General features: G+C 40.5%; 1 protein-coding gene across 1 annotated transcript in view; it reads left to right on the plus strand.

Moving 5' to 3' along the window:
• Fgd6 (FYVE, RhoGEF and PH domain containing 6) overlaps positions 1-16,716 on the plus strand; it is a 114,428-nt gene that overhangs the window by 3,071 nt on the left and 94,641 nt on the right. Inside the window, exon 2 of the mRNA XM_021647833.2 lies at positions 3,753-6,138. Coding sequence (XP_021503508.1) covers positions 3,753-6,138 — 2,386 coding nt within the window. The remainder of the gene's footprint in view (positions 1-3,752; positions 6,139-16,716) is intronic.

The raw sequence follows: 16,716 nt of genomic DNA on the forward strand, positions 1-16,716 counted from the left end.
TAAACCCCTGAGCCATCTCTGCAGCCTTCAGAACACCGTATGATGTTAAATTGGATACTGAAGTTAACAATAAAAGAACTTTTCTGTCACTGAGACATATTAATGGTGTATATGTGGCCGCTGTTTATTCTCAGGCCCATTTTTTCCAGCTCTGGGAACACAGCAGTGAATAAGGCCATGGATAAGCTGGACTTTTTGAGTATTAACTTCTTCCACTAGAACACACAGGTAACTAACAACTGATAGTAAGTCCAAGTTCACAGTTATTTAATGACTATACACGCAGTAAAGGCTTTAGAACCCTGGTTCTCAACCTGTGGGTTGTAACTCGTTTGGGTTTACATATGGTGTCCTGCATATCAGATGTTTATAACAGTAGAAAAATTATAGTTAGGAGGTAGCAACGAAATAATTCTATGGTTGGGGGTCACTACAACACGAGAAACTGGATTAAAGGGTCACAGCGTCAGGAAGACTGAGAACCCCTGCTTTAGAACACAGTGCTGTGCCGAGTTTACTGGGAGTCAGTGTTGGCTTATATGCAGTTAACTTACTCTCTGTGACGTTAAGACAGAACAGGAATTTGTCTCTTGGAATCAGACTCAAAGGAAGGGCTGGAATTGGTACTAGAGATTAATTATGGTTTAGAGAGGCTGAGGCAGTAGGGTGGTAGGAAGGGCTAAAATTGGTACCAGAGGGTAATAAAATGCTTTAGGGAGGCTGAGCTGGAAGAGTGAGAACTTGAGGTCAGCATGGGGATACTGACAAAACAATAGCAACCAAGTCAGTGGTAATAACATGTTTTCAGGGACAAGCCAAACAAATTGGTTAAATGACCTTGGACCTTCTGACCTACTCTAAGGTCAGCATGTAAAAGATTTAAGTAGATGAAATCTTCCTTCCTTCCTTCTTTTTTTTTTTTTCTGGTTTTTCAAGACAGGGATTTTCTGTGTAGCTATGACCCTGGAACTCGCTCTGTAGACCAGGTTGGCCTCAAACTCAGAGATCCACTTCTTTCTGCCTCCTGAGTGCTGGGATTAAAGGCATTTAAAGGCATTTACCATGACTGCTTGCTAAAATGTCTCTTAAAAAAAAAAACACTAAAAATTACTGTTATTATTTGTGCGTGTATTGTGTGTTATGTGTTGTATGTTGTGCTTGGGTGTATGTGTGTGGGCATATGAAGATTAGAGAATAGCTTGGTGGAGACAGTTTCATTCCACCTTTACATGTGTTCTAGGAATTGAACTCAGGTCGCCATGTTTGTGTGGCAAGTACCTTTATCTGGTGAGCTTCTAGCAGCCCTGAGGTTCTTTTTAATTGTAAAATAGAACATCCTACCCTTTTTTGTTTTTGGTTTTTTTGGGGGGAGGGGTAGGGGGAGGCAGAATCTCACTGTATAGGCCAGGCTAGCCTCAAACTCACAACAAACTCTCAGTTTCTGGAGCAGCAAGTACTGGGGTTACAGGCATGCACCACCATGCCCAGCCATCTTAACTATTTTGAGGCACACAGTTCAGAAATGTTAAGAACATTGTAGTAGCTGTTCTCCAGAACTCATTTGCTCTTGTAAAAACTCATATTTTTAATTCTTTGAAAAGTCCCAGAGGCAGGCTGTTTTAAGAGTAACAGAAATGAAATCAATGTGACAGGCTGTCAGCTTTTATTGAATAAGAGGGGAGACTGAGACAAGTCCTCAGGCACTCGTACTTTCCCTTAAGATTTGACTTGATGGATGGGGAATTTAAGTTAGCATACTATTTCTGCAAGTTTTACCAATAGGCTTTTGCCAAAAAATAGAAGAACCAAACCTCGGGCTAATACCGTGTATATTGGGCAGCTAACTGAAAACTGCTTGCTTTGAAGATTTGTATCAGTTTGGAAATTCATTGGCTTCATTTTGATAACCTTATACTTAGGAATTGAGTTTTAGACGGCATCTGCAAAAAGATCTTGCTGCATACGATCCTGGAGTTTGAGAAATTACTCTTTGCTTAGGAAAAGGAAGTAGAACACTCTGCTTTTTATATTCTTTTTACTCAGTTCCATGTAATATTTTCCTGACTGTTATATGACTAATTTCCTTTGTTGAAGAGAAAATCAACACCAAATAATCAAAGCCTCTATGTGTGCTAGCAAATGGAACAATGTCAAACAGTCCTGTGTAGCATGTATTTTGAGATTGTTTTATAAAGAAGTTTTTTTTTTTCCTTTTCTCTTTTTAAGTATTAGATCCTGTTGAAGAAGCTAATTTAAGAAGTATAAGATAAATGTGTTTGAACTCAGGTCCCCGCCAGGGGAGCATGACTGACCAATAAAAGTTTCTAAAGGAACTTAAGAGAAAATAGTCTGTGTGTTTCATTTTTAGATTTATGGGTCTTTTAAAAAATGATTTATTTCTTGTTTTGTTTGTGTTTATGTGTGTCTATTTGACTATATGTTCAGATATGAGTTCAGGTGCCTATGAAGGCTGGGAGAGGGTGTCACATCCCTTTGAGCTGGAGTTAAAAGTTGTAAACTTCTTGATGTGAGTGCTGGAACCAAATTCTGCCCCTCTTGTTTGAATTGAGACCGTTCTAAGCCACAGCGCCATCTCTCAAACTCCCTTACTAGGGTCTTTTGTGTAAAGCTGTTGTCAAGTTCATGTAGGCTAAGAGCCGGCCTGCCCAAATGCAGCATTGTATACTAGGTAATGTGTGGCGAGGAAGAATTGCTACCCCAGAACTCGTGGCCATTCTCTAATGCTGGGCTGATGATACAGCCAAAATTCCAGCACCCAGGACACGAAAGCAGAAGGATGTGAGTCTGAGGACAACCTGGTCTCATCATGATACCCTTGCTCAGAGAAACGAAACATACAAACACATAGTGCTAGCTGGTAAGGGATGATGGTACTCAGTCACCCATGGGAAATGAAATACAAATGTACAGATTGTATCTTCAGATACTCTCCATTTGCTTGATCTGGAGCCAGGCTTGGACATGTGATAAAATAAAGCTCTATGAAGAAATAGGAAATTCCAATTGATCTTTGGACAGAGAAATACCAGCCTCGTTATGAACCCCAATTAATACCAGTGAATTTACTTTCAGGTTTTTTGTTTGTTTGTTTGTTTGTTTTGTTTTGCTTTTTAGGGTAGAAAATGTCTTCTTTCCACATTCATTTTTCAGAATGTTTTGGGGGTTTTATTAGGTAGACACTCTTTATAGCAGATGTTATGTTGTATCACAGAGTAGTGCTGCTTATTTACATGAGAAACTTGGTGAGTTGCATATTGTAGGAAGCTCTTAATACCCCGTGGATGAGCTGAAGACACTGTGTAGAGCCACTAAATAAAAGTCAGTGATTTAACTGATGTCAACGATAGAGGAAAATTAGCAGTGGATTAACTAAGAAATGTGCAGTACATACAAAGCTGTGTTACACTAGGACTTGACAATTTCAGGAATTTTCAAGAGTAATAAGAATTACTGTTGACTGTATAAGATAATGTAATCTGCCTAATAAAATGAAAGGTCATATTGTTAAAAAATGTTATTCAACAAGCAAGGTGTTGCATGCTTTTAGTCTTAGAAAGGCAGGAGTACCAGCCCCAAATACCTAGTAGGTACCAAGCCAGCCAGGGCTGCATAGCAGGACCGTGTCACAGAAAATAAAAAAAAACAAACAAACAGGAAAATGTTATGTATTTTTGTAATATCCTTTTGTGCTTGTCTACTTCATCATCTAAATATTACATTTTCCTTTCTAGAGCTTAAGAAGCCACCATTGGCTCCCAAGCCAAAGTTAGTGGGGACCAATAACAAACCAACTCCTCCTCCTATTGCACCTAAACCAGACGTTGTAAACACTAGTGTTCCACGGTTAACAAAGAAAACTAAACCAGCAATTGCACCGAAACCAAAAGTTCTGACAAACTCTGTTGTTCAAGACATCAAGCAGTCACCCTCAAAGAACCCCATACTGGAGGAACGGGAACCAGAATCACCCGAAAGCACTGACAAGTTTAATTGCAAAGATGTCGGCAATCCACACAGTGATTATATTTTACCAACGTGTTCATGCAGTTCTGTGTATATTCATGAGCCTGGGAATAGAGAAAGTCTGTGTGCAAAGCAGCTTGTTTTAGAGCCCCTGGGAATGAAAGAAAACTTAGAGAATAGTAAAAATGGTGAGTCCTCCTTAACTGCAAAGAGGGGGATTAGATGGGATTCTGGTGGTGAAAAGTGCTGGAGCCAGAGTGGAGTTGTCATAAAGGCAAGCATCTTAGAGGAGAAACTCAAAGAGGTTCTCACACAGCCGCAATCACCTTGTAGCTCCCCAAGGAAGCAAAGATCCCCAAACAACCCAGAAATGAATGGTGACTATAGTTGCAGCAGACAGATCAGGATTGAATTTGCAGATCTGTCCCCTTCCCCGTCCAGCTTTGAAAAAGTTTCTGCTCACGACAGCTGCCACCCACAACTTCCTAGGGATGAAACTGAAAATTTCGAGACTAGTCAAGGTGACAGTGTGGACAGTCACAGTCACCTTCACTCGTGTGCACTGGATGACAAAAGGATATCTTCAGATGGGACCAGTAGTAAGAAGACAGAGGTCAATGATCTTGGTCCTGTTGAAATCCACTTACTACCTTATACCTCAAAGTTTCCAACTCCCAAGCCCAGAAGGACACATGCCGCTCGCCTGCGGCGCCAGAAATATGTAGAGACTCCTGGTGAAAGTACAGAAGAGCCAGAGTATTCACACAATGGCTCTTATTGTCTCCTTGAAGATAGTTTGAAAAACAATAAAGACAGTGTTCTTCATCAGAATGCTTTGTTTAGTCAGGGACAAGTGGACAAAGTGAAGCTAGCAAATAAAAGGGCATTGACCACTGATTCCAATGGCGACAGACAAAACTCAGCCAACTCTCAGAGAGCTGTGGCTCATGAAACAACTTCTTTTGAGAAAGTGGCACCTTCTTTAGACACAGACTCTGTGTTGAGTTCTGACAGCACGACGGAAGATGGTTCCAGTACGTTACCTGCTGCAGACAGCGAGCCTGCTTTTTTACAATGCAGTACTCAGTCTTTGAGCTTGCCTAAGCAAGTCAAATTAGCCTGCACTGAACATCCGCCAACTACCTGTAACACAGAATTGTCAGTTTCTCAGATACAAAAGGAGTCTTCCTCTAAAATTGTTCCCCCAAAGCCACAGAGACACAGCCTGCCTGCCGCAGGAGTGCTTAAAAAGGCTGCTTCTGAGGAACTTGTAGAAAAAAACTCGTACTCTTCAAATAAAGAGACAAATTCAGAGAAAGGTCTGCAAAAGAAACACCTTCAACACTTGGGTCCCTCAAACCATGGGTTATCACCATCCTCCTCTGATATGCTCAACCTTACTTCTGAAAAGCCAGTGTGGAAGTTACCTCATCCTATTTTGCCTTTCTCAGGGAGCCCAGAAGCCTTGAAGCTTGTCACTTTATCCTTAAATAATGAGCCTTCTATGTCCCTTACCAAGCCAAGAGCAAAATCACTGTCTGCTGTGGAGACAGACCGGTGCAATAAACCATGCAAGGAACCTCCAAAGAAAATTTCTCTTAAAAAGTTGATGAATGTGAAACTGTCCATTGGTTTCATAAAGAGTGACTTCCAGAAATTTAGGTCGAAAAGCTGCCAACATGGGGATGTCACGACAGGACATGTGCTTAATAGAGAGCTGAAAGGGCAGGAAAGTGATTGGCAAGGTTCAGTGACGGGAGACGAAAAGAAACGTAAACCCGCCAAGGCATATTCTGCAGAAAACTGCAGCCTGGTATCTCAAAAAGTGAAATCTTGGGGCCAGACCAGTGCCAGTAATGGTCAGAGAGCTGAGTCTTTGGATGACCAGATGCTCTCCAGGGATTCCTCCTGTCCTGTGTCTTACAAGTCTACTACAAGTGACTGCATGCCAGAGTATGAAAATGTCCGCCATTATGAGGAAATTCCAGAGTATGAGAATTTGCCCTTTGTCATGGCTGGAAGGAAAGCTCCAGAGGTAGGATGGCAGAACTCCAGCAGCATGGAGGACACTGATGCAAATCTGTATGAAGTACAAGAGCCTTATGATGCTCCAGATGGCCAGCTGCAACTTGATCCTAGACATCAGCCTCCCAGGTAATACGTAGGTGTCAGCTAGACCTGCACTTTTGCATGTATCATTGTAATTAGCCCTGCAGAGCTCTGTGATACAGGACTCGGGGAAAATCAACAATTGAGGAACTGATTGAGAACATGTAGATGAAAGCAGTTCTGTGTCATACAGTAGGAAGGAGTATATTGCAAGCTTGTAATACTTTAGTAGTCAAGTCAAAGACTTTAAATAGTAGCATTATAACTACTAGAAGGATGACCTAGACAAGGTCCCAGCCTCCCCCACCCCACCATGCAGCAGCATAGAACACTAGGCAGGACATTGGTTAATTCAGTGATGTTTGTGAAATTATGAAATCCATGAATTTACATACGGTGCCACTGTTGGAATACTCTAGATCTACAGAGCTTGCCACTCTGTAAGCATTATTTTACTTGCTGAGCTCTGGTAATAACAGGGAAATTCAGAATAGTGTTGTCTTCCTTCTTTTGTGTATGTAACTATCTATTCCACCTCTCTATTGAGATTTTACTCATCTTCAGTGGCTCAGCTTATCAGTCCCTGGATTCATGGAGCTTCCAAGGCTACCTAGTAGGAAGTGTTTACATCCTACTATGAACTCCCTATTATCCAGTGCTGTCCTTGCATTTTGTAGCTGAGTTTGATTAATGGCATATTGTTTATTGATGCATCTGATGTTCTGTGTTTGTTTTTCTTTTAAAGTATTTGCTAACCTTTGACAATTTCATTCAAATACATTATGTGTTTTGTCATTTTTTACTCCCGCTACTCTCCCTCATCTCTTCCCCACTTGCACTGACTCTTTTTTTCTTCCAAGTAAGTTAACTCCTCCCTTATTTTCATGTCCTTTTGGCTTGTGGGGACTTTGTGGCTACACTACTGAAGAAAATGGCATTCAGTTTTAAGTGTCTTAAAGAGTTCTGGTTCTATCTTTTTATTCTACATAAGGCCAGACAAGGAGCATAGTAGGTATGGAATGGACACAGGAGAGAAGGAATGAAAAGGAGGCAAAGGAAATAAATCCTCCTCCTTTCTCTCTCTCTGTTGTTGCAGAGGCAGCATTTGCAGTGTTTCTTTAGTGTTTTAAAGTCTTTAGGTTATCTGAATACTCAAGTCTTAAAATGTGACTTGTAGAAATACTAACATAACTAGCACATACTGGAACTTCAAGTGGGGGTTGGGGGGAGGATGGTATGAATTAGTGAGTTAAATAAATAACATTGTCAAGGAAGTTAGAATATCAAGTAAAGCAGATTGTTTTGAGTTATGTTAATTTTCAGATACTCTCATGGTGTTTTTTTTTAAATCATAATCTTTACTTTTCCTCTTTTTACTTGTGAAAGGTTCTTTTAATCCCTTTGCCTATTTTTTCTTGCAGCTGACCCCAATTTGTTTGTATGTCTTCTAAATGTTAATAGGTAGGCAAAGACCTCTTCCTTAGTGTAAATATTTTGACAGACCTGACATCTAACTATTTGAAGAATTTATCTGTTTTTATATGTGTGATACTCTACCCATGAAGCTACTTTATTGATATTTTAACATGCTTTTGTTAAATGTATTATTTATGCATGTGTGTGTACTGGCATATATGTGATGAGTTTGGTTTGTTTATTCAGATACACTGCTATCCTTAGCTATGATAATTTTTTTTTCTTGAGATAGGAGGCTTGACCTTGGGGTTTGTTTCTTTCTGGCTCCCAGATTTCAGTCCCAAGGGTTTAACCACTATCTCTGATATGGGTGGGTTCTTCACTTCTAGAACTTGTTTGTCTGATCTGCTGCTGGCTTGAGGGGAAGCAGGTTTGGAGGGGCTAATGTAGATGGCCAGCCAGTGTGGCTGGTCAGGCATTCCTAAGGAGGGCTCTCTCTGGAGACCACAGGAAGCTAACAGTGGCACATTGGACAGGCTGCGAACTGTTAAGGACAGCCAGATGAAGGATGGGCAGCTTTTGCTTTTGAAGTTTGAATTCCACACAGAGTTTTGTTTAAGTCATGAACAGGGAGTCCTCAGTGGGCGTTGAGAGACCTAAAATGTACCAGCTGATCCAGAGCTATCAGCCATAGAGTCAGCCTCAAGCCTTAAAGTTTGTTCCTCTTGTAGTTGACTAGTCAAAGAAGGCAAAATGCAAGCCTTTCATGAGGAAGACTGTGGTAAAATGAAATGAGGTAAATGAGAGGCTGAGAGCTGAGAATATTCAAGTGGAAATCCTGAAGGTAGGTCTGTTTGCTGAAAATGTAGACCTGTGCCTTAGAATAATTCATTCAAAATACGGGATCCTGGCTGGGCATGCAGTTTAGCAGTCTAGTACTTACTTGCCTAGCATGGTCAGATTTTCTTTGAGAGTCATCAAGAACGTGTTCAACAGTATCTCAGCCCTCAGGGAAGGGAATCCTGTTCTTCTCTGAGGCTCTGGGTTAGAGTGTCACTCACTAGCTTTGGAGTCTGGATATTTAAACAACCTTCTGTTTGGCTGACTCAGAGGTATCCTAATGGTCCCTTCTTTAAAACATAGATGTTTCATAAATCTGAACATTTACAAGTCTATAATCTATTTGTCATTTATCAGGAAATAGTAAATAATAAACTGTGCCAAATTCTGATTAGGGCTGTAGTCTAAAATTCACAATAATTCTAACTCATTGTTTTTCCCAAAGAATAGTGTTGGGAATGGAGGTAAAGGTTTTGTTTTGTTATTGTTGTTTGTTTTTTATTTTTCCAGGCAGGGTTTTTCTATGTAGCCCTGGCCATGCTGTAACTTACTCTAGACCATGCTGGTTTCCAACTCACAGAGATTGGCCTGCCTCTGCCTCTGCCTCCTAAGTGCTGGGACTAAAGGCGTGTGCCACTACCACCCAGCTTTTCTTTGTGGTCTTATGAGAGGCAAGCTGTGACCAGGATTGGAGCATTAGCCTGGGTGGGATTTGAGTACCTGTTATCTCAGATGAATGGTTGGCTACTCAGCAGGGGTTGTGACCATTGAGGAATGAGGAAATTAGGGGGCCTGGCTGAAATTGCTGAGAGGGATATTGTTAAAGCACTGAGTGATAAGGAGGGAGGGTAGAGTGGCTGTTTAGTAAGCAAAGGAGTTATTTACTTCCTTTTCTTTTAAAATGTCTATCCCTTCTCTTTTCCCTACCGGTCTCCTTTGTGAACTGAGCTTTTCTGAGCTCACGGAAGGAGTGAGTGGTAGCTAGGGAGAAGGGAAGAGGGGTAAAGAAAGGTACTGGGAAGCCCCAGGATGGGAAAGATGAACAAGGAGACAGATCTGGAGGTGAAGGAGAAAGGAAGAGGACTTCTGGATTCAGAAATGTAAGCCTCATGTGTCACCGTTTGCCTACTGCTTTTGTGTCTTAAAAGTAATTTCTTTGGAAGTAGGATGTGAGTCACTCTGGAATGTCCCAGTGTTTGGGACAGTTGTATTTATTTATTTATTTATTTATTTTGAGACAGGGTTTTAGTGCAGGATAGTTTAGAAGTCTGTATAGTACAGGCTGGCCCCAAACTTGCACCCTTCCCACCAAAGCATCTCTCTGGGGTACTAGGATTATAATAACTGAGTCACCATTCAGGGCCAGAGTAAAAACTCTTCCCCAAAGTTTCTAAGATATTATAACCCTGAAAGAATTAGCATTTAATATACATCTCTGTTTCACTGGGTACCAATGGTAAATTTTCAGCTATTGCTTTTATCCAGGAAGCTTGATTTCATGTGAAGGGTTATAAAATTTATGTCATTAATGTAATTTAACTGAAGAACATGCAACAAAGCAATAGCATTCAGATACTGAACTTTCTCTTTGAAATTAAAGCAGATTTTTCTGATTCTGGAAAAGAAAAAAAGAAAAGAAAACTTTACGTGGAAACTTTTCAGATTTTTCATGTGGCATTTTGGTTTGTCCTCATAGACACTTAAAACATGTTGGCAATTGGATTTTTGTAACTAATCTAGTAATTCCTCCAACTAATTTTTCCCCTATGGATATTAAGCATTTGTACATTTAAAGTTGAGTGTTTACTGGCGAGGAACCTCCCCCAAGTGAGGCAATAGGTAATTACGGCACATGATATTTTTGTTGAAAGTTGAAGACTACAGTGGGCTGGGGTGTAGCTCAGTGATGCATTGCTTGCCTGTGTGCCTGAGGTCCTAGATAGCGTCCTTCGGGCAACAAAAGCAAGCAGACAGCCTTACAGATCCTTACATGGTGACACTTGAGCCAACAGGATCAGACTTGGCTTTTGGGAGCTGATGAGTTCTGTTTTTATAGCTGTAGAAAGTGCATGTTATCAATACTGTGGAGGGAGGAGGCTAGGGGCAGCCTGAGATAGAAGTAGGATTAGGAATATGAATTGTTCTTGAAACTGCCCAGAAGTCCTAGTCTCAACCAGTTTGCATTTATCTTTTAGTCTTCCAGAAACAGAATTAAAAAGAAAGCAACTAGACTTCAGAATAATTTTTTTCATTAATGTGCATGACTGTATTCCTGATGAAGACTAAATGCTATTTTTGGTTGGTTGTTTTCTTTCCATGTTAAACATTGGACGGGGCTTAATATACTGTCCAGTAGCTTTACAGGGCTTCTGTACTGTAATTTGGCAGCCCTAGTAGACATCCGATTGTGTTTACCATCTGGTGGTATTGTTGAATTTTAATGATGTGATTAAACAATAAAAGAGCAAGCGACAAATTAATTGTATAACAGGCAGTTTCTATGTTGTCATACCACAGGTGAGCTCATACCCAACTAGAAGGTGAGGGTGGGGCACGTAATATCAGCAGTGGCCCTTTCCTGTGAGTTATTTTTAGATTCAGGAAATATAAAAATTTGTATGCCTCTCTAACTGTGCTTCATAGTCACATGGTTTTGGCAAATCTGCTTGTTTACATTCTTACCCTATATTTGACACTGTGGCTAGAAGATTTAGATTTCATTTCTTCCCGGGAAAGCTGCTCCAGGGGATTGTTTCCCCTCTCTGGATTCGGCAGCACCTACACATGTGTGGCATACAATCGTACAAACATAGAAATTAAGCGGAAACTAATCATTTAGCTCAAATTATAATGCTACCTTCATTAGTTTATTTGCCAATAATGGCACACATAGCCTTGTCTACCTTTAATGTATGGTTGGTTACCCAAGAGTGCAGGGTATGATTTCCCAGTTTACTAATGCTGCAGTCTTATTTTCTGTCACTCCCCATTGCAGTACTTTCAAATTACATAGTCATTTTCCTGTTAGGCCTTTTTTTAAAATTTAATTTTTAGATTTTAAATTTTATGTGTTTGATTGTTTTTGCCCAGATTCATGTATGCATGTATGTATGTGTAGCATGTGCATGCCTGGTACCCATGGAAGTCAGAAGAGGGCATGAGATCTGAAACTGGAGTTACAGATGGTTGTAAGCCACCATATGGGTAGTGGGAATTGAACCTGGGTCCTCTGTAAGAGTGACCAGTGCTCTTAACTCTTTCTCCACCTCTCCAAGCCACTCCTCCATCCTCTTATTTTCTAAGAAAGTAGGACAGTAACCTAACTCCTCCATTATTTTTTTTTTCTATTCTGAAAATCCATTGTTAGCTGCAAACATCTTAATAGATTTGGTACATTCATATGTTGATCAACTGTCTACTTATCTTTACTTATCAGGGCCTTAAAAGACTATCTATGCAAACTGGGCAGGTCTGTAATTCCAGTACTGGGAAGTAGAGGCAGAAGGACCTTGAGTTTTGAGTCATTCTTAGCTAAATAATCAAGCCTGGGCTGTATGAGGCCATGTCAGAGAGAGAGAGAGAGAGAGAGAGAGAGAGAGAGAGAGAGAGAGAATTACAGACTTTTGGAGGCAAAGAAATCTGGTCACTGGCACATCTGTTTTGCCCTACCAGTTCACTTTGGGGACACTTCCACAGGACTGAAGTCAGAAGCCAGAGCCCTGAAGCAGTTTCCATTTACTGAAGTGATCATTGTAACCTTGTGAAATCTACCTCATGTAGTAGGTTTGTGTGCTGAGGAGGAAATCATTACTTGGCAAGTGGGAAAGGTGAACTTGGCCTGGAGGTCCCCAGGTAGTTAAGGGGGAATTCCAGGTTCAGGGTCCTTTTTGTTCCTGTTTGTACAGAAGGGAACGAGCATTTTCCCCTTTCTGGAATTCGTAAGTAACAACTGTGTTGAGCATGACTTTTGTAAGCTTTCTGTGTACTTCCAGACAGCTCTTAACATTTATCATCTTTCTCCTGGAATCACAGAGATGCATTTGTTAGAGAAAGCCCTTTTGGATTAAACAAGTATGATGCTTATATTAGCCTATTTATTTTAATGCCTTTTTGGTGGGGAGTATCATTGAGCAGGGCCTTGCTCTGTAGCTCTGGCTGGCATGGTATGCCACTATGGTAGCCCAGACTGTTCTTAATCTTCCTGCCTCAGTTTCCCCTGTACTGGGATTACATGTGTTCACCACAGTGCCTGGATTTAAAATAATTGTAAAATAGGGCTGGAGATATAGCTCAGTTGGTAAATTGTTTGCCTAGTACAGGGCCTGGATTCAATCCCCAGCACAGCATAAAAATAGGCATGCTGGTCATGGCTGTAATTCCCACACTCCTGGGGTAGAGACAGGAATGGATGAGAAGTTCAAGGCCATTTTTGACCTTGAACTTCTCATTAACAAGTTCCAGGTTAGCTTAGGCTATATGACATCCTACTTCAAAAAAATTTTTTTTTGTTTTGTTTTTATTTTTTGAGACAGGATTTCTTTGTGTAGCCTTCACTATCCTGGACATTGTCGCTTTGTAGACTAGGCTGGCCTGGAACTCACAGAGATCTGCCTTCCTCTGCCTCCCAAATTCTGGGATTATAGAAGTGTTCTACTATACCTGGCTCAAAAAACTTTTTTTAAAGACTATTTTAAGTACAGAGAACAATTTGCATTGTAGCACATTTTGGTTTGGGGAATCTAAGAAGAATCATTGACACTTAAAGGAAATGCAGAATTTCAAAGGTTAAGTTCAAACCTGGGCATTGTGGCATATACCTGTAACACATGCCTGTGGCATATGCACCTGGCAAATGGAGGCAGGAATATCAGAGTTGAGTTCAAGCCTGGGCTATAAAAGAGACCCTGTTTCCAGAAACAGAAAGAAAGAAAGAAAGAAAGAAAGAAAGAAAGAAAGAAAGAAAGAAAGAAAGAAAGAAAGAAAGAAAGAGAGAAAAAGAGAAAGAGAGGAAGAGAGGAAGAGAGGGGAAGAAAGAAAAAAGAAAAGAAAGAAAGAAAAAGAGAGGGAGGAACGAAGGGAGGAGTACTCACTGTTTTCTTGGTGATAGGGAGAAATTGCTTTGGTGGTGTGATTTGCCTCTGGTCATTTTGTTTGTGGATCTATAGGAAAAACAATATTTATAAGTAGTTTTGACATTGTCAGAGATAATCTGTCACAGAAGTTGCAGAAAGAGGCACAACTCTGGACTGTCAGTGACATAAAAGTGCTCCTGTGTCATTTTCCAGAATAGCAGCTGTCACCTATAGTTACCTTTCCCAGTTTCTCAGAATTTTTTTGTTTTTGTAGATTCTTGTTGGTGACACTTGAGGGTGAACCGGAGTGTCATTATGCCCATTTATAAAGTAAAGAAGTTGAATCATGTTGTTCAAGTGGCTTCATGAAAATAAATGAGTGATGCTGGAAGAGCAGCTAGATTAGTGGCCAGAAGAGCCCTAGTCTTCAAGAGTCCATTTACTTGAGTGTCCCATTTATCAAGCATTTTGGTTTCTGCTACAGGATAAACTACATAATAAATATCGAACAAAGCAAGTCAGTTTCCCCTGAATGTTTGGATTAAAATAAAAAGAAAAGTGAATGTGTTTAATCTTTTTATGTTCCGAATACTGTGGCTGCTTGTTCAGCTCTTAGCGCCCGTGGACTCAGTTGAAAACTATGTTTTGCTTAGCCCATTTTCTTTTTTGCCAGAGTCAGCCTCCTGGTAATATTTATAGGTGGGTAGGCTGTGACATACCCTGGCATCATTTGAAACATAGAGAGTGGATTTACTGGGGCTTTGCAAATCTGAAAAGTCCTTCTGAATTTGTGATGGTTTGGCAGCTGTAAATCCAAGTCCAGGGACCACACAGAGAAAGAATGATTTGTGACTCCGCCCTGCCTTTTTCCTGGACTTTGGTATATCTGCACTCAGGAGCAGAGAGCTTTTGATTTTAATGAGAAGCTTTTTTTTCCTCTTAACTGCCCTCCACAAGTCTAAAGGGGAGGGTAAAGGACAGTGTGTGAAACCAGTTTAGGCCATAGGAAGAGCAGAGGGAGGGTAGATGAGCTGTTTCACAAAGCCAGGTATGGTTTACTTGTTGGCAAAGTTTTCTGCATCTTGGTCTGTCAGGAGTTTGGGGATAAGGAAACTATTAAGGAGTATTCTTTTCTCTCCCAAATAAAGTAGTTTGAAATAATTAATTATACCTTTTAGTAGTTCTAGGTTAAATATTCTTATAGACTTACTAACTAAATACAGGAGTCCTTAACAAAGCTTCTTTATCAGCCCCTTCACTCACTGATGAAATCAAAACCTTAGTAAGACACACAGACTTCCCCCTCCCAGGAAAATGAGAAAATTTAAGGCCAGGGCTCCAACCTGGGTCTCCAAAACTTCCTACTCCTTCTCATGTTGCTGGAAGGTCAGTTCTATCCCAGTGTTGGGAAAGTTTAGACTGACCTGCATCATGGCTGTGAAAGATGCTGTTACCTAGTTAAGGAGAAGGGCTCTCACACAGCTGTACCGAAACACAGACTGACATGGCCTGTGTGTTTAAAATGGGTTAGGGAGGTAACTGCTTGAATTAAGCAGACTCTTTCAACATGCAGTTTGGAGTAAGAGTTAGAGGGTATGTGCCCAGGCTGAGACTCCTAGGTGTAAGTCATCCCTCTGCCTCAGCCTCAGCATACCACCAGACCCGATTCAAAAATGTAAAATTGCCTGGTGCTACTAGTATATGTTAACAACACTTACTTTCCTTGTGCCACCAGATTCCTTCAATCCAGGGCTCACTCTGCCCTACCAAAAGTCAGAACCAGAGTCTCAAGGAATAGAAATGCTGTTCTCTTCAGATACTGTGCCTGGGTTTGGTGTGGAACCAGAGTCACTACTGTCATTTCTGATAGGCCTGGAGTTCTGCTAGGAGTGGTTGCATGCATGATTTAGACCTCATTATTCTGTAAGATGGATCTTCCCGTTTTCTTTTGTAGATGAGGAACCTAAGTTGCCCAAAGACATGCAGATAGTACGTAGATAACCAACTATTGAACTGGGAGTTTTGATCCTGTGGCATGCTGCCTCAAATCACAGCCTCTTCATGTTACTCTTCACCGTTGGCCATGGTTTTAATATTCTATTATGTTTAGTACTGGCAGACGCATGTGAACCTTTTATTCAGGGGTTATAAAGGAAAAAATATTCCTGTTCAGAATCTATTAAAAATGCCCAGACTTTTCAAACAGGAAGAACTCAGTACTTGCTCTAGGTAAGTAAGAGGTGCTAGTTAGGTAAGAGGTGCTTCAAACTTCGGAAACTGAATTATGTCACATATTTCATTTGATCTCTTTAGTGGTGGCCAGCACTCAAAGCAAGTTAACTGTGGTTTCTGTCACTTGCTAGTTGAGTGTGGTCATTCATGACATGGAAAGCATTATGCATGACTTACATTTATGACCTATTTAAAACTTGCTTTTTTAATTTGTTGTTTTATGTTCCTCATTCATGCTTTCAGGTCCTTTTTTTTTTGTTTTAACCCCTAAGGTTCTCTTATTTAATAAATCACTATTTATAAATTTCCCCAAATTAAATAATTTGGTAAAACTTAAATATCTTATATAATAACATCCTCTCCTCATTTTGAGATGAGACCTTATTTGTAGACCAGACTGGCCTCAAACTTTGACCCTCCTGCCCCAGTATCCCAGGCAGTAGCATGATAGACAAATGCTAGCACTTGCAGCTTAAATGATCTCTATTGAGCACTATCTGTCTGAAGCACTAGCATTATTATCTGTGGGGGGGAAATGGGCTTAAGTAAATGGCAGCATATTTCTCTGAGAGAGGCAAATGGTGGGTAGTAGACAATAAATCAAAGATTTTTTTTTCTTTGATACAAGTAGAGTTTCTGAAGATTTTGGGTCATCATGAGGTTAAGACCTAGACCCTGGATGCAGGTGTGTATTCAGTCAGGATAGGAGCAGAGATGTTCCTAGACAGATCTACTGGCATTATTGCTATGACAACTAAGTAGGTCAGGCACTAACCTTGTCCCACCTGAGTCTTGCTGCATTTTCCACTGACTAAGATGCTGCTTCATTACCTATACTGTTTTCCTTTATTTTTCTCCTCTTGGCATATAAGATAGAAACCGATGTGGATCTGTGTGTATGTGTGTGTGTTGACTCACTGTACCTTTTCATTTAGTATGGCTCATCCTGCTTAGGCTCCAGTGACCATAGTGTGTCTCATTTCAAGCAAACCAGTGCCATAAGTCATATTTAAATTACCTCTGTGCATACCTCTTGGGTATTTTTATACTATTTGCATACTTT

The sequence above is a fragment of the Meriones unguiculatus genome, chromosome 2 (genome assembly GCF_030254825.1).
Source record: "Meriones unguiculatus strain TT.TT164.6M chromosome 2, Bangor_MerUng_6.1, whole genome shotgun sequence".
In the NCBI taxonomy this organism is placed as follows: domain Eukaryota; kingdom Metazoa; phylum Chordata; class Mammalia; order Rodentia; family Muridae; genus Meriones; species Meriones unguiculatus.